Genomic DNA, 26148 nt, shown 5'->3' with positions numbered 1-26148 from the left:
ATTACACACAGCATTCGAGGTACGGCCATACCATAGAGTGATATAAAGGTCATTGCTACTTTTTAATTTGTTCCTCTTCTCTTTGGTGAGCCAGGAGTACTAGGCATGTTATGCAGTTCTTTCCTCATGCCTTTTAGACCTGCTCTGGTATGAACTGCTTCCAGTCCAGAGCTACAAGTGAAATTATGGTCAGTCCTCATGTATTTAAAAACAGCTTCTCCTAATTTGTTTTGAATAGCAATATTGTCCTTTGAGTGCACTAGGTAATTTTCCTGTTCTATCATTAGATGCCTCTTAATTAATTCCCCCTTTTACAAAAGTGCGGAACATGTTTTTAGTGCTGGGCGGCGTGCTGAATGCTCTGCGCTGCTCCAACGCTCATAGGAACTCTATGACCTTTGGAACATCGCAGAACATTCAGTTTGCCAGCCGGTGCTAAAAACCTCATCCGTGCTTTTGTAAAAGGGGGGGGGGAGGGGAGGGGGTTAAATAAAATTCTAGTTACTGCAAGCCAAAAGAAATTTTTTAAAAAGTAGTTTCATTATTTGTGCTTCTTGTTCACTTTTCTCATAGTTGAGTGCAGATACTCTTTTAAACTAGACCGTGTATTTTTCAATCATGACCTAAACTCTGTTCTTGTAGTTAACATTATGGGTCCCTTCCATCAAGCTGCGCTAGAAGTGTTCATCACATGCTAGCAAGGTAAGTACTCTGACGCTCATAAGGATTCTATGAGCGTCGGAGAATTTACCGTGTCTGCCTGTGCTAAAAACCTCTAGTGCAGCTTGATAAAAAGGAGGGGGGAGGGGCATATTTTGTCATGCTATAAGGCTGGTGTGTTAAATGCAGCTCATGGGGAAGTTCTGTGCAGCCCACGTCATAGTATCTAATGTGCATTCCAAAATTCAAAATCTGTTTAATTATATAATGTAAATTTGGCTCCTATGTAACTATAATGAGGAGAATAGGGAGGATGAATATTTAACGCGGCCCAATCAAGAAATGTGTGGCTGCTGTAGCATCACATCATTAGGCATGAGTTTGACATACTTGGTATATAAGAACATAAGAACATAAGAATTGCTGCTGCTGGGTCAGACCAGTGGTACTTCGTACCATGCAGTCCGCTCCCGCGGTGGCCCTTAGGTCAAAGACCAGTGCCCTAATTGAGTCTAGCCTTACCTGCGTACGTTCTAGTTGAGCAGGAACTTATCTAGCTTTGTCTTGAATCCCTGGAGGGTGTTTTCCCCTATAACAGCCTCCGGAAGAGCGTTCCAGTTTTCCACCACTCTCTGGGTGAAGAAGAACTTCCTTACGTTTGTACAGAATCGATCCCCTTTTAACTTTAGAGAGTGCCCTCTCATTCTCCCTACCTTGGAATTTCAAAGTTTTAGCCTAAAGATATATGCTGTAACTTTGTCTAGAAATTCTGGATCTGGAAACTGAGAATATCATTTTCATTGTTCGTAATAATTGTTACCTTTAAGCTGAGCTACTATCATGAAAGCCAATTGGAATAATGGAAAAGCCAGCAAGAAAACAAAAAACAAATAACATACAAAGAGGACAACTTACTGGTAGTCCAGACAGTCCTCTGGGACCATCTTTACCGGTGTCACCGGGAGGGCCTCTAGGTCCTGGTGAGCCAGGGGGTCCTGGAGGTCCAGGTGGTCCAGCTTGACCCTGATCCCCCTTAAGAAGAGCCAAGAAACATGTCATTAGTACACGTGCATTGATTACAAAGAGCAGCTTTTCTACAACAGTTCCCCAAGTCTTACTTATACACTGCATGGGAAGAGAAACTATAAACTGTGCAAAGAGATTATTGTATCCTTCCACTATATACCAGTGACACCCCTGTCAGTACCAGCAGTCTGTTTCTGGAAACTGTGTTAATAATAACAAGGATGCCCTAATCAGACAGGCCAAAACCTGTTTCGATTATCGGCACTTGGACGTCTTTCATTTATGATCGTCCAAGTGCTGACTTAGGGCAGTTTTTGGACATTTTTCTTTTTCGATTATGAACCCCACAGTATATATTGTATATATACATTATATTTTTTGTAGTCCATAGCTCCTCATAATACAGTAGATATGTACATCATTTTAATGAATTTCTAAAATTCACGAAAAAAACAATTTAAAACAAAAACGATGCAAAGCTTATGAAGTCTAAAGAATTTCCAATGTGGTGTCACATTGATAGACAATTTCCGGGGCACCGACTTCGCATACATGGGAGATTTCGTCCATCGGACACTGCAGGACCAAGCAGAGACTGGTAATGTGGAAGCTATGTGGTCGTCCCTGAAATCATCCATACACGAAGCAACTAGACGCTACATAAAATCAGTAGATAAACGGCAAAGAAACAATAAACCCCAATGGTTCACTGAGGAGATCTTGCACCTCGTTAAGGAGAAGAAAAAAGCATTTCTTTCCTACAAGAGTATGCAGAAAAGAGAAGCTAAAGTAGAATATAGGACCAGGTCTGCAGCGGTCAAAACTGCAGTTAGGGAGGCCAAACTTTGAGTGGAAGAAACTCTGGCAAAAAACATTAAGAAAGGGGGCAAATCCTTCTTCAGGTATATTAGTGATAGGAAAAGGAACACAGACGGATAGTACGCCTTAGACGACCAGACGGAAACTATGCAGTAGCGGATTCCGAAAAAGCTGAACTACTAAATGAATACTTCTGCTCAGTCTTAACCTGCGAGGCACCAGGACACGGACCACAGTTGAAGGCAAAACAAAACGCGGAAGACCCGTGTCAGAATTTTGAGTTCACACTAGGAGACGTCTACAGCGAACTGACAAGGCTCAAGGTGAACAAGGCCATGGGACCGGACAATTTACACCCGAGTGCTCAGAGAATTGAGAGATGTTCTGGCGGAACCATTGGCCGTGCTCTTCAATCTCTCACTAAGTATGGGGAAAGTTCCCTTGGACTGGAAAACAGCTAACGTCGTTCCTCTGCATAAAAAGGGTTGCAAGGCAGAGGCTGCGAACTATAGACCGGTGAGTCTCACTTCAATAGTGTGTAAACTCATGGAAACACTAATTAAGCATAAATTAGATACGATCTTGAATGAGGGGAGTCTCCGGGATCCCAGTCAACATGGATTCACCAAGGGTAGGTCCTGCCAGTCCAATCTCATCAGCTTCTTTGACTGGGTAACAAGAAGGCTGGACTTGGGAGAGTCCTTGGATGTCGGGTACCTAGACTTCAGCAAGGCTTTTGACAGCGTCCCACACCGCAGGCTGCTGAACAAGATGGAATCGATGGGGATAGGAGAGACACTAACTGCATGGGTTAATGATTGGCTAAGTGGCAGACTTCAGAGGGTGGTGGTTAATGGTACCCTCTCTAAAACATCGGAGGTGACCAGCGGAGTGCCGCAGGGCTCAATCCTGGGCCCACTCCTCTTCAACATATTCATTGGGGATCTGACTCAAGGGATTCAAGGTAAGGTAACCTTATTCGCTGATGATGCCAAACTATGCAATATAGTAAGCGACTGCAATCTACAGGATACTATGGCGCATGACTTGCGTACATTAGAAAGTTGGTCCTCGACCTGGCAGCTGGGCTTCAACGCCAAGAAATGTAAGGTCATGCATCTCAGAAGCAGAAATCCATGCAAAACTTACACCTTGAATGGAGAAACTTTAACCAGGACTACAGCAGAACGAGATTTAGGAGTAATCATCAGTGCAGACATGAAAACTGCCACTCAAGTGGAGAGGGGTTCATCTAAGGCACGGCAGATGATAGGTTGTATTAAGAGAAGCTTCATCAGCAGGAAGCCTAAAGTCATAATGCCATTGTACAGAGCCATGGTGAGACCTCATCTGGAATACTGTGTGCAATTCTGGAGGCCACATTACCGTAAAGATGTGCTCAGAATGGTCTCGGGGCTCAAGGGTCTCTCGTACGAAGAAAGACTGAACAAATTGCAGCTCTACACTCTCGAAGAACGTAGGGAGAGGGGAGACATGATTGAGACATTTAAGTATATCACGGGACGTGTCGAGGTGGAAGATGATATCTTTCTTCTCAAAGGACCCTCGACCACAAGAGGGCATCCGCTCAAACTCAGGGGAGGGAAGTTTCGTGGAGACGCCAGGAAGTACTTCTTCACGGAAAGAGTGATTGAGCATTGGAATAAGCTTCCAGTGCAGGTGATCGAGGCCAGCAGCATCCCAGACTTTAAGAATAAATGGGATACCTATGTGGGATCCCTACGAGGGTCAAGTCAAGGAATAGGGTCACTAGGGTATAGACTTGAAGGAGCGGGTCAGTAGAATGGCAGTATAATTAAGGGGGTCAGTAGACTTAAAAGGGTGGGTCAATAGAGTGGGCAGACTTGATGGGCTATAGCTCTTATCTGCCGTCATCTTTCTATGTTTTCTATGTTTCTAAGGATTATAATCAAAATATGACCACATTAAGGTCCCCCTTTAACTAAGGTAATTAGCATGGGCTGGCACAGTAACTGCTCCAAAGCCGTTTAAATCCCTCTGAACTTTGGTGAGGTTGCCATGAAGCACTTGCTATTGCCGCTTAGTAAAAGGGGGCCTTAGAGACTTTCCTGTTTTTGCAAGGTAAAATTAAACAAGTACAGATTCTCAATAAGTACTAATGCAGCTCCATGTCAGGTCTTTCAAATACACTTTGTTCATCTATGTTGACAGTCTCCATTCTTGCCATTAGTTCTGCTTTGTCACTATATTTAACATTAGGGCTGTGCCAAATATTTATTTTTGTTAGATAGCCAAATACTGACAAACCAAGTTTAGTATCTTGTTGAATACTGAATCGTAACCACAGAATCATTGTAGATGAAGGTTGGGGAAAAAAACCACACAAGTTCAGGAAAAGATTTTTGCTGACTCTAAAACATCAGTATTGTAAGAAAGCCAGATTTCTCTTATTTTTATTTTTAAAAAATCAACACAATTTCAATATATTATTCAAATAAACCCTCTACTTATCTGACTGAATCAGTCTGCACATGTCATCGTGCAGCAAATGAAAAGCCAACTAGTATAGTCAGCATAGCCCTAATTAAAATAAAAACAGGAATATTTAACACATCTTATGGCTTCTACTTCTATTTTCACTTTTACCAAAAGGTACACACCCTCTAGAGCAGTGGTCTCAAACTCACGGCCCGCCAGGTACTATTTTGAGGCCCTCAGTATGTTTATCATAATCACAAAAGTAAAATAAAACAGTTTCTTGATCATATGTTTCTTTAGCTATAAATTACAATATTATCATTAAGACTTAGCCAAAAGGAAAGATTTATAAACTATAACGCGTTTTACCTCATGTAAAATTGTCATTTCTTTAATAAGACATTAACTATTTTTTCTGAGGCCCTCCAAGTACCTACAAAGTGAAAATGTGGCCCTGCAAAGGGTTTGAGTTTGAGACCACTGCTTTAGAGAATGTACAGATTGCAGAAACATTCCAAAGAGGAAACATAGCATGGCATGTGGCAAAAGCTACAGCGCAAAGCAATAACCTTCAGCAAGGAAAGAGCACCTGTGAGATCAAGCACTACCTTAATGAGCCGGCGTTTAATGAGCTGCTGATCAGCAGAGAGAAAGCCATGATTGATCTTAGGAAACACCATCTGATCAGTCAGGTGAAGTCAAAGGTTGAAGTTCAAAGGTGAGAGAGTTGAAGGACAGACGTCAGAAGGCCCCCGAGAAAGAAATAAGAGATATAAACATTAGAGTTTTCATAACTAAAATGTCATTTGAACTGTTGCTTTAGTCTGGCAGAGAATCTGTGCTTCTCCTTCAAAACAGGCTTTTGATAACTCCAAATAACAATACAAAGCAAAGTTCTGTCACATATAACCAGGGCTTCTATCTTTAGGTGTTAAACAAATTGTAACTTCATGTCTTTATTTCCTAGACAATTAGAGGTTCTTTGAGGGTACTATGAATTGGATGTGACGAGTGCTTTTGCCACAAAGCTAATATTACTGGGCAACTTTTTTGGTGGCGGGACTAAAGTGCGCCGGACAATTGCACGCGGACAAAAATGCTAAGACAAATGCGTGCAGGACATCAGCACGCCGGATTAAAAGGTAACTTTAAAGCACTTTGAGGGTGTGTGTTTGGGACCCCCCCCCGCACACACACTTTACTTAGAAGTGTTGCCACTGCCGTTGGGGGGTAGGTGGAGGGGAACCCTCCCCCTCACTTACAGAAGAAACTAATTTTTCACTAAAACACTGGGAAAAATTATACTTTTCTCTCTAATAGGGGGGTTTCCTCCCCCAACCCTCTCCCCCCAATGGCAGCGCCAACACTTCTAAGTAAAATTGGGGGGTTCCCCCCACACACACACCCTTGTAGCGCTTTAAAGTTACCTTTTAATCCGGCGCACATTTGTCTTAGCGTTTTTGTCTTCATGTGATTGTCCAGCGTGCTTTCGTCTATGAACCCCTTTTTTTGGCCTATCAAATAAACATATGTATGTTGCTGAGGAGCTCTCCTAGAGAATTACACAAGGACAAATTTTCCCTTTCCCACAGGATCTCTCTTATCTCCGTCCCGTCCCTGTGAGCTCTGTCCCTGCTCCATTGTTGAAAGCTCTGTCTTCGTCTGCACAAGACTCGAACACTTTAAAATCATAAGTGTTGAGGCTTGTGCAGTTAAGACAGAGTTTGCAGAATGGGACAGGAATAGAACTCGCAGGGACGGAAAAGGGATATTGAGATCCCGCAGTGATGGGGACAAATTTGTTCCTGTGTTATTCTCTACTTTGAATCTCAACAAAGAACATGGTGGAGAATCCAAGGCAGGCAAAGAGAGAGGTCAGAGACTATTTGGGAAAGTATGTTTTTTTTTCCACTGCTTATCCAATAAACACCTAAAGGGGCATAATCGAAAGGGACGTCTAAGTCCGTTTACGTCCATCTCGCAAGTCGTCCAAAGTTAAAAAGAGCCTAAGACGCATTTTCGAAAGAGACGTCCAACTTTTTTTTACTTTTGAAAATCGTCTAATTATACGTCCTGCCGATCTGATCGTCCAAGCCGCTAAATCGTCCATCTTTATACCACATTTCTGTCCAACTTTTCGTCCAAGTCCAAAATGCCTAGAACAAGCCCTGTTGGGCGTTGGAGGGGTCTGCAAAGTGATGGACTGAACACCCAGACATGGCACTTAAATAGTGGGGTACCTTACAGGGCACTGCTGTGAACACAAAAAGGGTGCCATGGCTTCTCCTCCCTACAGCTCCCTTATAGGTGACGGTGAGCTCCCCAAACCACCTCCAGAATCCCCTAGACCCACTTATCTACCACCCCAATAGCCCTTATGGCTGCAAGAGCCACTTATATGCCAGTCAAAAAGGGTTTTGGGGGTATATAGGGCAGTGAACATGTTTAAGTATCAATGCAGTGATTACAGGGGCTTATGGGCATGGGTCCTCTTCTCTATGGTTCCCTAACCCACCCCCAAGATGACTTAAGCAGCCTCTGGGCTTGGCGACTAGGCTTTCTTATGCCAGGCGGCCAGGTGATGATGGTTTAGAGGCTGAAATTTAAAGTTGTGAATATAATTTTTATTGGGGTGGGGAGGGGGGTTGGTGATCACTGGGGTAGTGTGTGGGGGTCTGTGTTATGTGTTTGAAGTGCTTATCTGGTGAGTTTAGGTGGGCTTTTGTGACTTAGACCATGTTTTACATGGTCTAAGTCACAGCGTCCAAGTTCTGTCTAGGCTCTGTTGTTAAACTTTCGGTTATACATGCTGTACAACTAAGTCTAAGCCGGCCCACGTCCCGCCCAACTCCCGCCCTCGACACGCCTCCCGAAATGCCCCGTTTAGCTTTGGACATTGAGCGGCACTATGAAGGCCTAGGTCATTTAGAAATACGTCCAAAACCCAGTTTTATTATCGGCACTTGGACGTTTTTGAAAAATGTTTGTCCAAGTGCCGACTTAGGCCGGTGTTTGGAAGTTTTTCGATTATGAGCCCCCTATTTGTTTTGGCATCAGGGGTGTTTTATTGAGATTCATCAGTTAAAACCTAAAATTAGCAGCCCTTTATATAAGTGAAGATACAAAGAATTTATTTATTTTTATTTTTTTGCATGGTGCAGGTGATTGGTAAATGTTCTTCAAGGTTTTTACATGACAATCTATGAGCACAGATTCTGAAGATAAAGCCCCAGTCAGTGTTTTAATCAGACTTTCCAAGCAGCACAGTGTGGCATGAACATGGGTACCATTTTGCAAGGCAATGAAAAGGTAGAAATATTTGGATAACTTTCTAATTATCTGTAATTCCCCTCTGCATTGGTAAGAGTACAGATGAGCACACTGAAACGGGATGTGTTAGCACACAATTGAACATACGCCAGTATCTATGTTCAAGTCACCTTAAAAATGTTGGGACTATACTGGGAGAACAGATTTTCTTTTTCAAGCACCATTAAGTCTGTACAATCATGAGCAGACACTGCTAACATACAGCATATACAATATGAAATGTTTATTGAGCAAATATTAATGTACATGTTCATCCACTCTTATGCTGCTAAGAGATCTGACTGCATTTGTGCAGTTGTCAACCACAAACCTTGACAGTGAGGATCTGATTGCTATGGAGGGCAGCCACTGTGGGGAAGCCTGGAAGACCCTGGGGACACAACACAACATAGCACCGAAACAAAACACCACAAACAGCACAGACACAGCTCACTATGGAATAACATGGCAAACAAATACTTCTAGATAATTGCTTGACCTATCAAAGAAATAAAAACCCAAAACCTTTCGATTTTACACTCTTTGGGAACTACGTCCCTAATACAACCCACTAACAAGATCTTGGATATTATTTTAGATCAACATTTACTATGCAGGATCAGGTAAATGCACTAGTGTGAAAAGTTTTTTTTATACTTTCTGGAAATTACACAGTATAAACCTTACTTCGACACTGCATCATTTAAATTACTGGTATAATCTTTGGTGTTGAGCCCGTGTCAAATTTAAATTCGGCTGTCTCTGCTATAAAGTTCTCTTTGGAAAGGCACCTATCTATCCAAATTATTTTCCTTTGCTCAGTCTAAGTGTCCATGTAGTTCACACAGTCTTTTAAATTTTCCATCAATAAAAGTCTGTCGTTATAAAAAATACCATCAATATCTGTTCTCTTATCAGGCAGCTTTTTTGGATAGGGAACTGAAACCTCTGTTGTTAAGCTCTGTGTCTTACTGTCATTTTTGAAAGCAATTGAAGACACACCTATTTATTAATTAATTAAATCTCATTAAGTAGTATTATTTCTTTTAATATTTGTAAACCGCATTGAACTTACCAGCTATGCGGTATAGTAATTTATTATGTTACTAGTCTTTAAGCCCGTTACATTAACGGGTGCTAGAATAGATGTGTGTGTCTGTCTTTCTTTCTTTCTCTCGCTCTCATTGGCCGTTTTCTGTCTGTCTGTCTTTCTTTATTTCTGTCTCTTTCCTCGGCTGTCCACCACCACCCCTTGCCTGCTCCTTCTGTCCAGCAGCAGCCCTTCTCCCTTCCTTTATCTCCCCACTGTCCAGCAGCACCTCTTCCCTGCTCCCCCTGTCCAGCAGCAGCCCTTCTCCCTTCCTTTTACACCCCCCCCCACTGTCCAGCAGCACCCCTTCCCTGCTCCCCCTGTCCAACAGCAGCCCTTCTCCCTTCCTTTTATCTCTCCCCTGTCCATCAGCACCTCTTCCTTGCTCCCTAATACCTGCTCCCAAACTGCCGTTATTACCCTCACTCCATCCCAGCTTCCTTTTCTTTTCTGGCCCACCAGCACAAACTGCAACTGCCACTGCTGCTCTTCATTCGCCTCTTCAAAGCAGCCTGCTGAGGATCGTCGGCCGGCTGTAGCAAACCTCGCAGGCCGCTCTCCACCTCGGGAGCACGTTCCCTCTGACGCGATCCCACCCCTTCTCTGATGTATGGAATCGCATCAGAGAGAACATGCTCCCGAGGTGGAGAGCGGCCTACGAGATTCGCTATAGCCGGCCGGCGATCCTCAGCAGGCTGCTTTGAAGAGACGAATGAAGAGCTGCTGCGGCGGCAGCAGTTTGTTGTCTGGCAGGCCAATTTTGAACATCCCGAGGTCCTTAGAGAGAGTGAGTGAAGGCAGGAGGGGGGAGTTTCCGGCATGTTCTCCACCTCCTTGCATCCGTGGCCATTTAAAACTCCGCATGCGCAGTAGGACTGCCATGGAGCTACGGATCACGGAACACCTAGTTTGAAGTAGATGTTATGTCTTTAACTGGGCACCAAAATTAGGTGCTTAGTTGCAAAGTGCTATGTACTAATTCTAGAATATCATCTGGGTGCCAAGATTCCTTTATAGAATACGTGCGTAAATCAAAAACTACCATATGCACCCACAGTAAGGTGCAATCTCCTATGCCATGTCAATGCATACACTTAACATTTTGGAATTAGAGTATAGAGGTTGTGTCGTGAGAAATCAGTTCTAACAAAGGGATTGTAGCCCTGATGAAACCCCTCCACATGTCGGTGATATATCCCTTAGAATTGACCACTCAAGCTAAGTATTAGCTTTACATTAACCAATTATGAAGATTTAAAAGATTTACTACATTCAAATTTTATGTTAATAAATGATAACAATATACAATTAACGTCATTGTAACATGCATGACTCTTGTTATTCATTTTTGGACATAAGTAGTAAGTCTCCTGGTATTAGCAACAGCTGTAATTGAGTGAAAAAAGCTATTTTGATTATGTTTTCTCTGTGATGCCACTTTGAAATAAGGGCATGAAGCAAAAATTGCATATTTAGACCTTAAACACTATAATCCTTCATTTAAATACACACTAACCACTCACACAGGCTTAACTTATTGAATTTAATGGGAGAAAAGTCAAATTAAAAGAAATATAAGAATATAAAAATTGCTACTAGAATAAAACCATTCACAATTAGAAGAAAGTTAATGTTCCAGCACAGTAAATATCGCGTGGTATCTGCATAATCCTCACACTACATAGTCCCATAGGCATCAAAATAATTGGGGGCACCAAACACAGTAGAAATTACCCCTCCCAGGGCACTATGAAGGGGTTTCCTCAATACGGGGGGAGTGGCTCAGCACCCACTGGCATTCACAGAGCTTGCTCGTATTCTATTAATTAAAGTGTGTTTGCCTAATAATAGGTAATTAGAGAAGATATTGAAGTGTGTCAAGTCAATATGCAAGTTGTTTCTGACTAAATGAGTGTGCAAGAGAGAGAGAATGAATATCTATGCCCCTAAGTCATTTGCATGCACTTGGGTTTATATATGCAGGTCTCAGCTTTATACGCAAAACAAGGAGTGGAAATGTCCTATATACACTGTTGGACTCAATCTATCTCATAAATGTCCTTTATTTCATCCAACAACTCAATGACTCAACATGTACATGTTTTAGCCAAGACGGCCTGCTTCAGGAGTCTTGTGAATCTTCACAATACTGTAAAAATAGATCCACTAGTACAGGGGTAGGGAACTCCGGTCCTCGAGAGCCGTATTCCAGTCGGGTTTTCAGGATTTCTCCAACGAATATGCAGGAGATCTATTTGCATGCAGTGCTTTCAGTGCATATTCATTGGGGAAATCCTGAAAACCTGACTGGAATACGGCTCTCGAGGACCGGAGTTCCCTACCCCTGCACTAGTATATCAAAATGCCAAGGTGCTGATACAATGTCACAACACAGAACGCCCAGAATACCTTTTTGGCTCCTGTTAATGCTTTCCGACTGCCCTGCTTTCTGCCGCCCTGCTCTCTGCCCCGATCTGCTCTCTGCCTCCCAACTCTCTCTCTCTGTTGTGCAATGATTGAGAACTTGAGCCGTTTTCAAAGGTGGGCTTTCTAGTTCACTGACAGAGTGGTTTTTTTTTACCTTGTAACAGTTCTCTGAGCACAATACAAGTGTGACTTAGTAAATGCTGTGAATATTTTGATATATGCCCAGAGTGTATTCACTGGATCTATTTATAGCACTATATACTTGGGTTTATAGTGTTTGATTTATCCCCGTTTTGTCCTGGGAATCCAGAAAAAGGAGGACAGGTTGAAATATCTGGGTTTTACTTCCACCATGTGGCTCCAGAGGAAAGAGGACATATTGCGACATTTGGGTTTTACTTCCATTGTTTTGTCATTGTATGTTTTACCATGCTTTGCTAACTATGTTTGACATCTTCTCTATCAGACAATGGTTGCCTTGCTATTTTCTACCATACTATGTCTGAGAGTGTGGTGTAGGGGTTATAACTATAGCCTTGACACTCTCTGGTTCAAGCCCACATTGTCCCCTGTGTCCCTAAAAAGGCCACCTGGTCCACCATTGCCCCAGGTACTTTAGATAGATTGTGAGCCCACCGGGACAGATAGGGGAAAATGCTTGAGTACCTGAATAAATTTATGTAAACTGTTCTGAGTTCCCCTGGGAGAACAGTATAGAAAATTGAATGAATGAATAAATAAATAAATAAAATTATAGAATAAAGTGCAGGTCAGATTCACATGTAAACCCAAGTAAGTGTTGATTGATAATTAACTAGTTTGCAAGTCAATCTGAGATCCATATCCAAATCTGATTGTTCAAATTTTGGTGACTTATATAGAATCTGGGGGTAAGGGCTTACCAGACTTTATTTACCCCTTTTACAAAACCGTAGTGTGGCTTTTAGTGCCGGCCACGGCAGTAACAGCTCCGACACTCATAGTATTCCTATGAATGTCGGAGATGTTACCGCCGTGGCCAGCACTAAAAACCATGCTATGATTTTGTAAAATGGGGTGTGGGGTATTTATTTATTGGGACCCTAATAACAGATTTGGAAAATAAGGCAGGTTTTTTTTCACATCACATATTTCTGCTTATTTGCTTTTTTAATTTTAAATAACATCATAATTTTGCACATGGGCTTTACAACCACATAAGGAGGTCTTTATTGACCATCATATCAGTTTGACTTTGAAGTATCTTGGCTACTTTATTTATATATTAACAGTGTTCTGTCTGGTACACGGAAATCAACTAAGTCAGCTCTCCTTGCTTACCACCTCTAACCCCCCTCCCCCCATAAGAAATGAGCCATATGATTTAGAAAGCAGAAGTCACTATGGAATATGAATTTATAATGTTATTACATAGTAAAGTTTCAGCAAATCTTTCCATCTGTGACTCATTAGTCCTCTGGGAATCAGCGTTTTTCAACAACCTTTTAATACTCAGATAATGGAACACAATAAAAAAGAATTATGCAATTATTTTAACTTTGGTTAACAGTAATATTCTGTACCATCATGAGAATTATTTAGCGGAATGTGGTATTTGTAAATCATTTTCTTCTACTTCCATGAAATTTACAGTTGGTCAATGATTTTAAACAATTACTGGAACAAATTGAGAGTACACAGAGATGAGCTTGTATATGGTAAAAACCATCGTGTTCATAACAGAGCAGTCCATTTCTACACTGTGATATATGTTTTTGCTACAATTGCTCACCCTATCTTGGATTGTATGGTACATATAGAGATAGCAACGATAGATAAAATAGTCTCCATTAAACATCCAAACTGGGAGCAGGGAGGGGAAATCAAATAATCAGAGGCAAAATGGGACACACTATAGATCAGTTAATACAACACCAACATTGGTTTGGATCTATTTTCTTGATTTACCACTATTGACATAAGTATTAAGTGGTGTATACAAAAGATATACATCCGGATGTTTCAAAATGGACTCAGACTAGAAGGAAAGAATTTCTTATATAACGGGAAAAAGTTTTATCATTAGGAGCTTCTTTTCAGTTAAGATTTCCTTGTAAATGTTTTGTTGTATTTCAAAACAATAGATATATTTTTTATGATTCACAGCAGCTACGTTTCTTTCTAGAGGGTAAAGGAGTTTCATTTGCACCATAGTGATTTTCGGTATAACTCAAGTCTATTATTATTATTAAACCATCGGTTTTCACTTAATTTCCTTTTAATACTTAATATGTGATCTTTCCTGGAAGAATTTCTTTCTCTTTGTCTCCTTCCTCTTTTATTGAGGACTATGTTAAAGGTTTTTTTTTTTTTTCCTTTTTGTTAATATATTGATCCAATAATGAAAATGGAATTATTTCTGTATTATATTTTTTATTTTTGAATTATTATAATTACTAAAAGAAAGATTGGATGTATTAATATCATATATTGCCTGTTAAGCACAATTGTTGTTTATTTGAAAAAATTTAAATAAAGATTTAAAAAAAAAAAAAGATATACATATACAAATATATGCTCATATATCATAGTACAATTACAGTAACATAATGCAACACCACAAGTAAATTATCAAATTGAAACCCCTTTTAGTGGTCTATAGAGTCTTTCTCAAAATCTTTAGTGTCGTAATCTTTAGTTCTGAAACAATACTGCTTTCAATAACTTCCTAAAAGTTAAACAGGATATGCCATCAAAGAATTTGTCAAACACAGAACTCCACATGGCTGGACCAACGCGAAGATGTTCAGCTTCTCGCTGAAGCGAGTTGGGCTTGGCCAAGGTCAGGCAATGAAAACAACTCCATCTGAGAGCGGTGTAAAGATCTTTTTGGACAATATCTAAACTTGTTTGACAGATATGTAGGAGATTTTACCTGCTGAGCTTTAAACACCACACGCAACATTTTGAACTTGATACGTTGGTCTACAGGCAACCAGCGTGGTAGCATCACAGCTTAAACGCACAGCTGTAGACAGCTTAAGCACTCTCCAGTTTTGCACAGTGCAGATCTCATAAACCTGCCCAGATGTGAATAGTAGCACATTTGTTCTGACATTCAGAGTGTTAATGATTTGTAACACCAAAGAGAGTCTTTTAAATGAAAGAAGAATAAAAGAAGGTTTGTTCATTGTTCAGAATATAAACTGCCCGATGGGCGGTATAAAAATTTTTTAATAAATGTGAAACTTTAAAATTAAATCTCTGCCCCCCATGGTGAAAATCCTCCCAAGCCTTCTCTCAATCCCCCACAATCCCATCAATACAGATGGTGCTTTCATACAGCAGCTTTGGGCCTTGATGCTTCAGCAAAAGGAAACTGTGCCAGTGAACTTTAAGCCTGATGGATTTGTTCATTTCTGTCAGACAAAATGATGCCCATAAATATGCTCTAGGGGGCTCATAATAAAAAAAATATTAAAAAACGTTCAAAAAGTGGCCTAAATTGGTATTTGAACGATCAAAAAAGACAGATCGTCCAAGTAACGATAATTAAAGCTGGTTTTAGAATTAATCCAGGTACCTCTCCTCCCTTGTAACCAAAAAAAAAAAAAAACCTCAAAACTGTTGTAACTTCACTGGAAATGTCCAGTTAGCTCTTTTGTAATCTGCCTTGAACTGCAAGGTATAGGCGGAATAGAAGTCTCTAATATAATGTAATCTAACACCAGCTTAGGCTTTTACTCTGCCTCTGAATGCCTAGAGCGAAAAGAGGCATTTTTAGAGGAGGGGAAAGGGCGGGAAGTGGGCCGACCTAGATTTAGTCATATAGCAAGTGTATAACCAAAACTTTAACAAGATTGCCCAGTCGGAACTTATACATTTTGACTTAGACCAAGTCAAAACAGGAATAAGTTTCGAATAGGGGCCGCTGAGCTAATCGCGGCTGCTGCAATCAGCTCAGCAGCCCCGGCAACTTGCCCACCCCCCATCACAATGATCACGGCAGGAGTGATGCCTAATCTCTCCTGCCATGATCACGATCCCCTCCTGAACTTTTCAATCTCTCCTGCCGGAACTCCCCTCCCCCCCCCCGACAATACCAGTAAGAGGGAGCCCAAGCCCTTCTGCCAAGGCGCAGGCCCCCACGAACCTCCCTCGACAATACCAGCAGGAGAGAGCCCAAGCCCTCCTACTGGAAGTTGACTCCCCACCCCCACCTTCCCTCAAATACAGGCAGGAGGGATTCCAGACCCTCCTGCCCATGGCACACACCCCATGACCCCCCAATCGACCTCCCCTGAGCCCCCAATCACCCCTGACACTCCCAACCCCCGACACCCTCCCCTCAACTTACTTTAAAGTTGGACAGATGGACAGATCCCAAGCCTGGCCTGTCGGCAGGTCCGCCATCCTCTGAATGGCTGGCATAGGGCCTGATTGAGCCAGGCGCCTAAGGTCCCGCCCATAGAAGAGGCCTTAGGCGCCTGGGCCATCCGGAATTGGCCCAGTTTCCTTAGGCCCCTCCTGTAAGTGGGGCCCTAGGTACATGGGTCCAACCCAGCCCTTCTCTGTACCTTTTCTAATTCCGCTATATCTTTTTGAGATGTGGCGACCAAACTTACACACAGTATTCTACTACTACTACTATTAATTATTTCTAGAGCACTACCAGACGTACATAGTGCTGTAGAGTCACAAAGGAGACAGTCAGTGCTCGAATGAGCTTACAATCTAAACAATAAAAACAAACAAACAGGATGCCAGGGTAGGGGTTTACAGTTAGAGGGGATGGTTAAACTGCTGGCAGTGGGAAGAAAGGTTATGAGTTGAAGGCTGTCTCAAAAAGATGGGTTTTCAGCCTGCTTTTGAACAAGGGAAGCGAAGGGGCATGGTGTATGGATTCAGGCAGTTTACTCCAGACGTATGGGGTGGCGAGATGAAAAGAACAAAGTCTGGAATTGGAAGTGGAGGAGAAAGGTACAGATCAAAGTAAATTGTCTGAGGAATGGAGTTCTCAGGGAGGTGTTTAAGGGGAGACAAGAGAGGAGAGATACTGAGGGGCTGCAGAATGAGCACGCTCGTAGGTTAGTAATATGAGTTTGAACTGTATGTGAAAGCAGATAGAAAGCTAGTGAAGGGATTTGAGGAGAGGGGTGAGGTGAGTGTAGCGAGGTTGGCAGAAGGTAAGTTGTGCAGCAGTGTTTTGTACAGATTGCAGGGAGAGAGATGGTTCAATGGGAGATCTGTTAGATTGTAGTAGTCTAAGTGTGAGGCTATGAGTGTGCACAAGGGTTCAGAGTAGTGCTGCCCGATTCGTAATTCAAATCAATTCTCCGATTCACTTTGGGTGAATCAATTCAAATCGGATTGTTTTTTACGAAAATCGGACTTACCGATTCGTCGGCCCCCTTGTTGAGAGACCCGTTCGGGCTTTCCCTCTGCTACTGGAGTCCTTGGTTCTGGGGTAATTTCTGGTTTTGCAATACCGGAAGTTACATCGAAGCAAGAACTCTGGTGGCAGAGGGAAAGCCCGAACGGGTCTCTGGTGCAGATCGGCGACAGCAAGGCTCTCTCCTTCCCAGCCGCAAGTATTTCTCTTCTCCTCCCTGGCCAGGCAAAAGTGGCGGTAGCGAATGCAATTCACTACCCTGCCACTACTCCGGGTGTCTTCTCCTTACTGCACCACTGCGGCTTAGAAAGGGCCCTGACAGTAGAGCCCAGAATGCATTTTTAAACGTTGGTTGGACTTTTCAACCCTATACCCCCAGCCCCTGAACGGTGAAGGTTTTCAAGTGACTAGTTCCGCTTTTGCTCGCTCATGCACTTACGCTCTCTCCTTTCTGTGTTGCTGTCCCATGTATGATTGATCCGTGCATTTACAAATCATTGTACTATAACATTGCAAAATCAGCTTCATCTTTCTTCTGGACTTTCCCTGCAGCGGGTCCAGCCTTGGGTATTGATTTTAATCAAATGAATTATGGCTAATCGGAGCCAGCCGTAGGCTAAGCAAACTATTCACGTAGTTCTCAGCCTGACTCTGCTTTTCACTCATTGCTAACTGTGGCATACTTAAACCCTTCTAGCTTGAGGTCACTGAATGGAGTCTAGACTGCCTGTTATTTTGAACCAATTTCCTGCACTGGAAATGAATCTGCTCATGGTATTGTGCGTAAGCTTTCTCTGTGCTGCCTTCGCTTCTTAAGAAATATTTCTGGAATACAGTATTCTGTTTTGGGCGGTACATTCTGGATGGGTGTAATGCGAGAGTGAATTCCAGAAGTGCAAAGGTTAATTGTATGGTTATAAGTGAAATGCCTGGTTTGGTATTCCACAAGGGTCTATCTTATCACCTCTACTGTTTAACATCTACTTGGCCCCACTTTTAACCCTTGGTCAATCAATAGGGTTTACCGCTTACGCATACGCTGACGATCTTCAACTATTGATCCCAGTAGCCAAAATGAGATTCAGTCCATTAATCAAAAGTTGAATAAAGTTCATGACTGGTTGAATATTAATAAGCTTTCTTTAAATATTTCAAAAACTAATACTCTACTCTTCTCGGGAAAAGAGGGGGCACAATTAAATCTCTCCGGTCACCATAGAAAATACTCCACTTTTACCAATCATGACTACTAAAATCTTAGGTGTCCTTATAGACAAGTTAACTTTTCGACCACAAATTAGTGCATTGGTTAAAAATTGTTTTTATAAATTAAAGATGATTAGATCGCTGGCCCCTCTACTTGACACTAATTCCTTGAATGTACTGATCCATGCACTGGTAATATCAAAAATGGATTATTGTAACTCTTTACTAAAAGGGATCTATCATAAAGACTTAAAGCGCTTGCAATTAATCCAAAATACAGCCATTAAGATAATTTTGGGTGCAAAAAAATTTGACCACGTTACCCCACTGCTACAAAAAGCCCACTGGTTGCCAGTCCTACACAGGATAACTTATAAAATCGCCCTTCTAACATTTAAAACTTTACAAACCAATACACCAGCATTTATAGACAGATTTTTGATCCCATATGACCCTCCTAGAGCTTTAAGATCTATTTCACAGTATAATCTTAACGTTCCATCTTTAAAAATAATTGGTACACGTTGTACTTCAATCTTTTCCGTGACAGCCCCTATGATTTGGAATTTTCTTCCTTTGCACTTAAAAATGAAAAAAAACTTGCAAAAATGTAAAAGCAATTTAAAGTGCTTTCTTTTTAAAGATGCTTTTAGTTGATCAACTGTCCTTTAGTAATTAACTTAATTTTGTTTCTTACATTTATTTCCCAATTCCCTTTTGTGTTTACCTTAATTGTTTTTTACATTTTCTATATCAAATGTATTTCTCCCCCCTTTCTTATTTGTGTCCAGGGGCTTTACGGTCCTTTTACCTAGTATGTATTTGTTGTTGGTCATGTAGTTTTTTATTAATTTAATTAATAATAGATTTGTTATCATGTTAAAGTATGTTTTATTTGTCAAAATTTTGTTCAAATGTTAATTTTTATATTTTGTAAAACGCTTTGTAGTTTCGAATAAGCGTTTAATCAAAAACCTGAATAAACATAAACATGTTACAGGATCTTTAAAAACTGGATGACCTATTCCTTGATGCATCAAAGATTTTTAGACATAGTGCCTGTCAGCTGGGACTCTTCTGGGCATTGTCATTTTCCTGTTTGTTTGCTTGTTTGTTTCCTGTTTGTTTGAAGTTTTACCATGGTCATCAACTTAGGGCAGAGCCAATTTTCTTGACTCCTACTGTCTATTATTCACACAATCATCATGAAGTCCCCTGGAGATCACAAACACTTCAATTACAGCCAGAAACAAAATCTGCTTTATAATTCGTAAAATATAACTTTCTGGCTCTGATAAATCCTAAGTCAGATTGGCTGGTGCCTTTTGCATATTGGGATTTGAATTTTTTTTCTGAAGATAATCAATTAAATATTTAAACCTCGATGGAAAAGCTTATAATTTTGTCTCTGTACAGCTAAAATTCAGATAAGAAACCTTGGTAAGGATAAGGGATTCCTCTGGATAAAAAAAATTAAAAAGGTATATAGAGGGAGAGGGGAGATGGGAGTTGGTGGACTGGAAGAGAGATGGGGATAAGATAGATGGGAGAAATGAATATGGTGGAGGGGGGAATATGGATGGTGGAGGGGGAGATCATGGAGAGGGGAGATGAGGAAGGATAGAAGAAATAAGAATCTAAAAACAGGAGAGGGAGAGAAATGGTGGACAATGGGATTTAGGGAGGAAAAGAACAGAAAGGAAGAGAAGTTGGACACAAGAGATGGTGGGAGGATAGAGATACTGGATATGAGGGTAGTTAGAAAGAGAAAGGGAGAGCTGGTGGGGAAGGAGGGAGAGATGTTGGATGACAGGGTAGTTGAGAAAAGGAGAGATGGTGGGTCTAGACAAGAGACCCTGGCAAGCAAGTTATCAGAAGAACGTTTGTTGCAGAGCCTGGGACCAACATGATTTGAAAAATGTCCAGACAACAAAAGGTTAAAAAAAAATAATTATTATTTTCTGTTTTGTGATTATAATGTGTCAGATTTGGAAATTGTATCCTGCCAGAGTTGAGCTAGGATTTAACAAGGAGAGGAAAAGTATTTTTTGTTTGTTTATTTTTTTTACACCACAGCACCAGTGTGAGTAGGAGAGGGCAGAGGCTATAAAATAAACTCACCAAGATATTTGGAAAAAACACCCAATTGTGCAGGAAAATCGAATCAAATCGAATTAAAAAAAAAATTGATTCAATAGGCTGAATCGAATCAAAATATTTTTTTTCCTGAATCGGACAGCACTAGTTTGGAGAGTATGTTCAGAGAGGAAGGGGCAAATTTTGGTGATGTTGTAGAGACAGATGTGACAGGCAACTAGCAGTCTATTGGATGTGGGTAGAAAATGAGAGGTTGGAGTCAAAGACGACTGGATTGATAGTATTTTTTACAGAGATGGAGAATGGAGGGAAAGGAGCAGAGAGTTTAGCAGGAAAAAGGAGTTTGTGAAATTGTGGGTGTAGAAAGGTAGATCTGGGAATCATCAGCATACAAGTGATATTGAAAGCCATAGGAGGAGATCAAGGTACCAAATGAAGAGGTAGAGATAGAGAAGTGATTCTAAAACAGAGCCCTGGGGTATGCCAACTGCTAGTGGGATAGGAGCAGAGGAGGAACTACCAGTGCTTATAGTAAAGGTGCGATGGGAGAATTAGGTGGCAAATCAGGAGAGGACAGATTCACGGAATCCAAACGAGAACAACAAATCAAGGAGTAAGCAGTGATAAACAGTATCAAAAACAGCAGACAGGTCAAAAAGGATGAACATATAATAAAGGCCCTTAGATCTGGTAAGGGTAATCTATATCGAGCTGTGGTCACAACGGGTAGCAATACAAAGGCATTATAATATAGTAATATAGTAAATGTTAGCGGATAAAGATCTGAACAGTCCATCCAGTCAGCCCTGTAATTACATGCATTACAATTTCATGATTAAATTGTCTTTTTCCTTTGTTTCTATGTAATTTTCCCCATTAAACCAAGTTTATTTATATGTCTAGCAATTTTGTTCTTAATCATGTATAAATGAACTGATTGTCAGTGTAACAGATTGTATGATTTCTGTTCATTAGGTTAGCTGGAGCTGAAAATGCTGTGGAGACAATGTTCACAGGCCCTAGGTAAAGATACAGGTATCCTATGCATCACAGAATAGGGCTACCTAACAGATTGATCAAGAATGTATGTGTGTCAAGTTCCAGAGGGAACCACAACTGTACCTCTTAGTCAAAAGGCTGCCATTTCCATGATTGAACCAATCACAGACAGGAGGCTATGAAGGCTCTTGATACCATAACCTATAAGGGCCTCTCTGCCACATTTCCTTTTGCCTCAGTGACAAAACATTCACTACCAAGCAATCAACCAAGTAAACAAAGACAGGGATAGATCGACAAAAGTTAAAACAAAACAAAACATGAACACTGAAATTTAGGTCTAAATGTTTTAACAAAAGAAAGAAATTGGTGCAATCATTCAGTCAACCAAGGTTAAGATAATAAAATTAACTTCTGAATGCTTTCAATTTCAGGAACTTAATCCCTGCTGCTGAAGACATTTTGAGATGCTATCAGTTATGTGTAGACCCAGCTGTTAAGAATATTTAGGTGAATACATTATGTGGAGAAAAGAACTCTGAGAAAATAGCTGTGCATGGCTCCTGTTTGACTTGTTACTGTCTGAGATCCCTCTTCATCCCCCTCTAAGAGCCTTGCAAGATAGCCCAAACATTTTTTTAAGTGAACCACTCAAGGTATGTTTTTCAATTATTAGATTTAATTACAAGAGGATAAATTGGTACAAATTTAAGGTAACATAATTCCATTATTTTAAGATATGTGGCATCTTAAAATAATGTAAGATTATCACCGTATGTTTTGTTTCTTAGAATGGAGTTAGGGCATCTTTCTTAGAATGTAGCCAGGGCATTTAAAAGCCCTTACCATTAAAGGAGATCACATAGCCTCAATATTTAAACTCCACAGTCAGCTCTATTTTTAAATACCGATTGTGGTATGTAGCCCTTTATTTGGTATTGTTGCTCAGATGTAACATGTGTCTTCTAAGGCTCTTATGGCATCTCCAAATGCCTGTTTACATGGCATTGTTGCTCTTGTTCAACATCAAGTTACATAAAGCAGTCATTTTACCATCTGCCAATTAAAGGGTTAAACTTATACCTGGATATTCAGCAGCAGTCATATCCAGATACTGATACTGAATAACTGGATATACAGTGCCTTGCAGAAGTTATCTGGGTATTTGGCACTGGGCACAGAGCTGATATACAGCTGTCAGAACTTGTTCGAATAGTCTTCCGGGTACAAGTGCTAACTGGATATATTCCTTCTCTATCAACTTCATTCCCAGATCAGTCAGCACTGTTCAGACAGTACTGGGGTAGTCAGTGAAGATATTAGTGGTATTATTTGGACTGGAGCCCCGCCTGCCCAGATAAGTGCAACTGAATATTCAGCCCACAACTTTTAACCTGACCATAAGCTCTTTAACTACAATTAAAACCAGTCTGGAAATAAATGAGAAAAACAAGGAAAACAAGGACAGTGTTTCCCAGCACAATATGATAATAGTTAAGGGCAATTAGCAGAGCAAGAGGTCTTAAAGTAATTCCTTCTACTGCAGTGGAGATACAGAACATTTATATTCCATATTCCACTTAACTTCAAATTGGCTCAAACATAGTAACATAGAGGATCATTTTTGAAAAGGACGTCTAAGTCCAATTGGACATGTTCCACAAGGCGTCCAAAGTCAGAAGCACAGAAACATCCATTTTTGAAAGCTGTACCACTAGATGTCCAAATATATATATATTTTTAAATTGACTAGTTGGATGTTTTGGTTGACAGGACGTCCACCCCTTAGGACTCCTAACTTTATACCTCATTTTCGACCACAAAAATGTCTAAGTTGAAAATATCCAAATCCAGACCATTTGGATGTGAGAGTGGCCATCATTGTACTGGTTCATTTTATGTGAAGTTCACCTCTAAGGTGTCCCACTGATCTGTTGGCATGTCTATCTGGACAGTCCATTACAGGTGGGTATAGTAGGTTTGGGGCGGAGGGGGGGGCTCATCATACATTATAAGGAGGTTATGGTGAGATGTATATCTGGTTCCCTTTATGTGTCAACTGCTCTGTTAGCATGTCTATGTGACCAGTCCATTCGAATGCTTGTCCCTCCCACATCTACATGGTCTAGATGTGGTAGGGGCTAGCATTCGAATGAACCAGATATACTGTACATCTCATCATAACCTCCTTATAATGTATGGTGAGCTTCCCCAAATCTACTATACCCACCTGACTACCACCTCAATAGCCCTTATGACTACATGTTGCACTGATATAGCAGTAGAGTAGGGTTTTGGCAGGCTCACATTTTCCATCATAAATATAGTGGCTAGAGTGGCTTATGGGTCTGGCTCCTCCTCTCTGTGGTTCACTAGCCTACTCATCAGGTTATTTAAAACACCTGTAAGATGCTCTAATAGGCTTTCCCATACCAAGTGCTGCTATTCTAGAGACAGGTATATACTGTTTCATTTAGATCTTTATGGGATGGGAGGGTGTGCGTGTGTGGGGGTGGGGTGGGGGTTATTACTTAATCTTCCCAGTGGTCATCTGGTAAATTCGGGTACCTTTTTGGTACTTAGACACTTCTAAAACAGGTCCAGCCCACTCTCCAGCCCTGTCACATTCCCTTAAAAAGCAAAGTAAGTTACCTGTAGCAGGTGTTCTCTGAGGACAGTAGGTATACTTTCTCACATATGAGTGGCATCATCCACATCACCCGGCATAGACACTCAAAAAATATAACTGTACTGTCACTTTAAATTTTAAAGACCGTCCGTATTGTGCACATGGTGATGCTTTCCCACCTGGCTTCGTCTCTCAGGATCTGCAGGTCAGTAACAAAGCTAAGAAGCCAACTAGGGGAGGTAGGTAGGTTATGAAAATATATACCTGCTGTCCTCGGAGCACACTTGCTACAGGTAAGTAACTTTGCTTTCTACGGGGACAAGCATGTATATATTCTCACATAATAGACTCCCACGCTGCCAGGATCATGCCTCTAGGAAGAGGCTTATACAGGCAGTCTCCGTTTTATGAACATCTGACTTATGAACGGGGGTCCTGTTCTACTGTCGGTGTCCCAATGTGCCACTCTCTCTCCCTCCCTCCATTCTGTGTCCCAAGTACGTGCCTCCCTTCAGCAGGAAGATATATTTTAATTTTTCAATTTTTTGATGAAGTATATAAGATTAAACTGCTCATTTAATATAATTTAATATGATTAATGATTGGCATAAATCTGTTGACCAGTCACACTATAGACAATGTAAGATTTGCTTTCCTTATTGTCATAATGAGTATTTGGCTGTTGTAAAAAAAATTAAAAAAATCTGCTAGTTTATCTATTTTACTATATGAAGCAAGTAGCAGTTATGTGCATTTCCTCCTAATGAGCATCATACTATTTTATGGGTAGTTGATTTTACCACTTTTTTTAGACACAGATGAATTGTTTTGTTTTTGTGACCATCACTAGGTGGTATCAGAATGCATGATTCTTTTGGCACTAAATAGAGATTGTTTTTTAAAGAGTATATTGAGCATGCGCGTTTTTATGGTAATTCAAGCATGCACATTTCTGTGCCTTGTCGGAATATCGTCTATATTAGACATCATCGGTACGCTTTGCCCCTTCATTCTAAGCGTACGCAGAGACCGCTGTACCTTATGACAATTTGTCTGTGCAGCGTCATTTTTAGTTCAGCGTGGGACTTATTTTAGTCATCATTTCTTTAGTCCGGCACCAAAATTTCAATTAATGCCAATTAGCATCAATAGTTGATTAACAGTGCCTAATGATTGGTGCTAATTGGTTCATTATTCATTTCAATTGCATGCAGAAATTGGGCATGCTCTAAAATTTACGTGCACCATTAGGTCATAACTGCTCATTCTCAGTGGCGATAACTAAGTGAAGCAGAGTGGAGGAGTGGCATAGTGGTTAGAGCAGCTGCCTCAGCACCGTGAGGTTGTGAGTTCAATTCCCACTGCCATTCCCTATGACTCTGAGCAAGTCACTTAACCCTTTATTGCTCCAGGTACAAAATAAGTACCTGTCTAAAATATGTAAACCACTTTTGATTGTGTAACCGCACAGAGAAAGCAGTATATCAAGTCCCATTCCCGGTATCCTTTAAGTTCCACTACAAATTAGTGGATAGCCCCAAGCAAGCAGTCAGTGGCCATTTCTGGATGGTTAAATTGTTTTGAATATCAACCAACGAGAATCCAAGTGAATCCCTATTATTGTCATGCTATAATTCAAAGAAGCTACAGTCATTTTTTTTTGAGTAAAAATGTACCCAAGATCACTGGATACTGTAGACCAGGGGTCTCAAAGTCTCTCTTGAGGGCCGCAATCCAGTCAGGTTTTCAGGATTTTCCCCAATGAATATGCATGAGATCTATGTGCACGCACTGCTTTCAATATTCATTGGGGAAATCCTGAAAACCCGACTGGATTGCGGCCCTCAAGGAGGGACTTTGAGATCCCTGCTGTAGACCCTCAGGGTGCTGTATGAAGATCAGTCCCTTATCTAATGAGCAGTACTACTTTTTTGATCATGTGAGTCCAGTACATTCCTCAACTGCACAACAATAAGCTTCTCAGCTCATAAGAATTTTACCATAAGCAGAGAACATACAATCCTCCTTAGCTTTACTCCGAGGGTCATATTTACT

The 26148-nt window shown here is 41.0% G+C and overlaps 1 protein-coding gene across 1 annotated transcript in view; it reads right to left on the bottom strand.

Annotated features, from left to right (window-relative positions):
- The window catches only part of COL25A1 (collagen type XXV alpha 1 chain), a 405886-nt gene that overhangs the window by 223634 nt on the left and 156104 nt on the right, over positions 1-26148 (bottom strand). The window contains exons 10-11 of the mRNA XM_033960097.1: positions 5574-5645; positions 1576-1692 (exon numbers count right to left, since the gene is read on the bottom strand). Coding sequence (XP_033815988.1) covers positions 1576-1692; positions 5574-5645 — 189 coding nt within the window. The remainder of the gene's footprint in view (positions 1-1575; positions 1693-5573; positions 5646-26148) is intronic.

The sequence above is a fragment of the Geotrypetes seraphini genome, chromosome 1 (genome assembly GCF_902459505.1).
Source record: "Geotrypetes seraphini chromosome 1, aGeoSer1.1, whole genome shotgun sequence".
Classification (NCBI taxonomy): Eukaryota; Metazoa; Chordata; class Amphibia; order Gymnophiona; family Dermophiidae; genus Geotrypetes; species Geotrypetes seraphini.
This window is presented reverse-complemented; position numbering and strand designations above follow the sequence as displayed.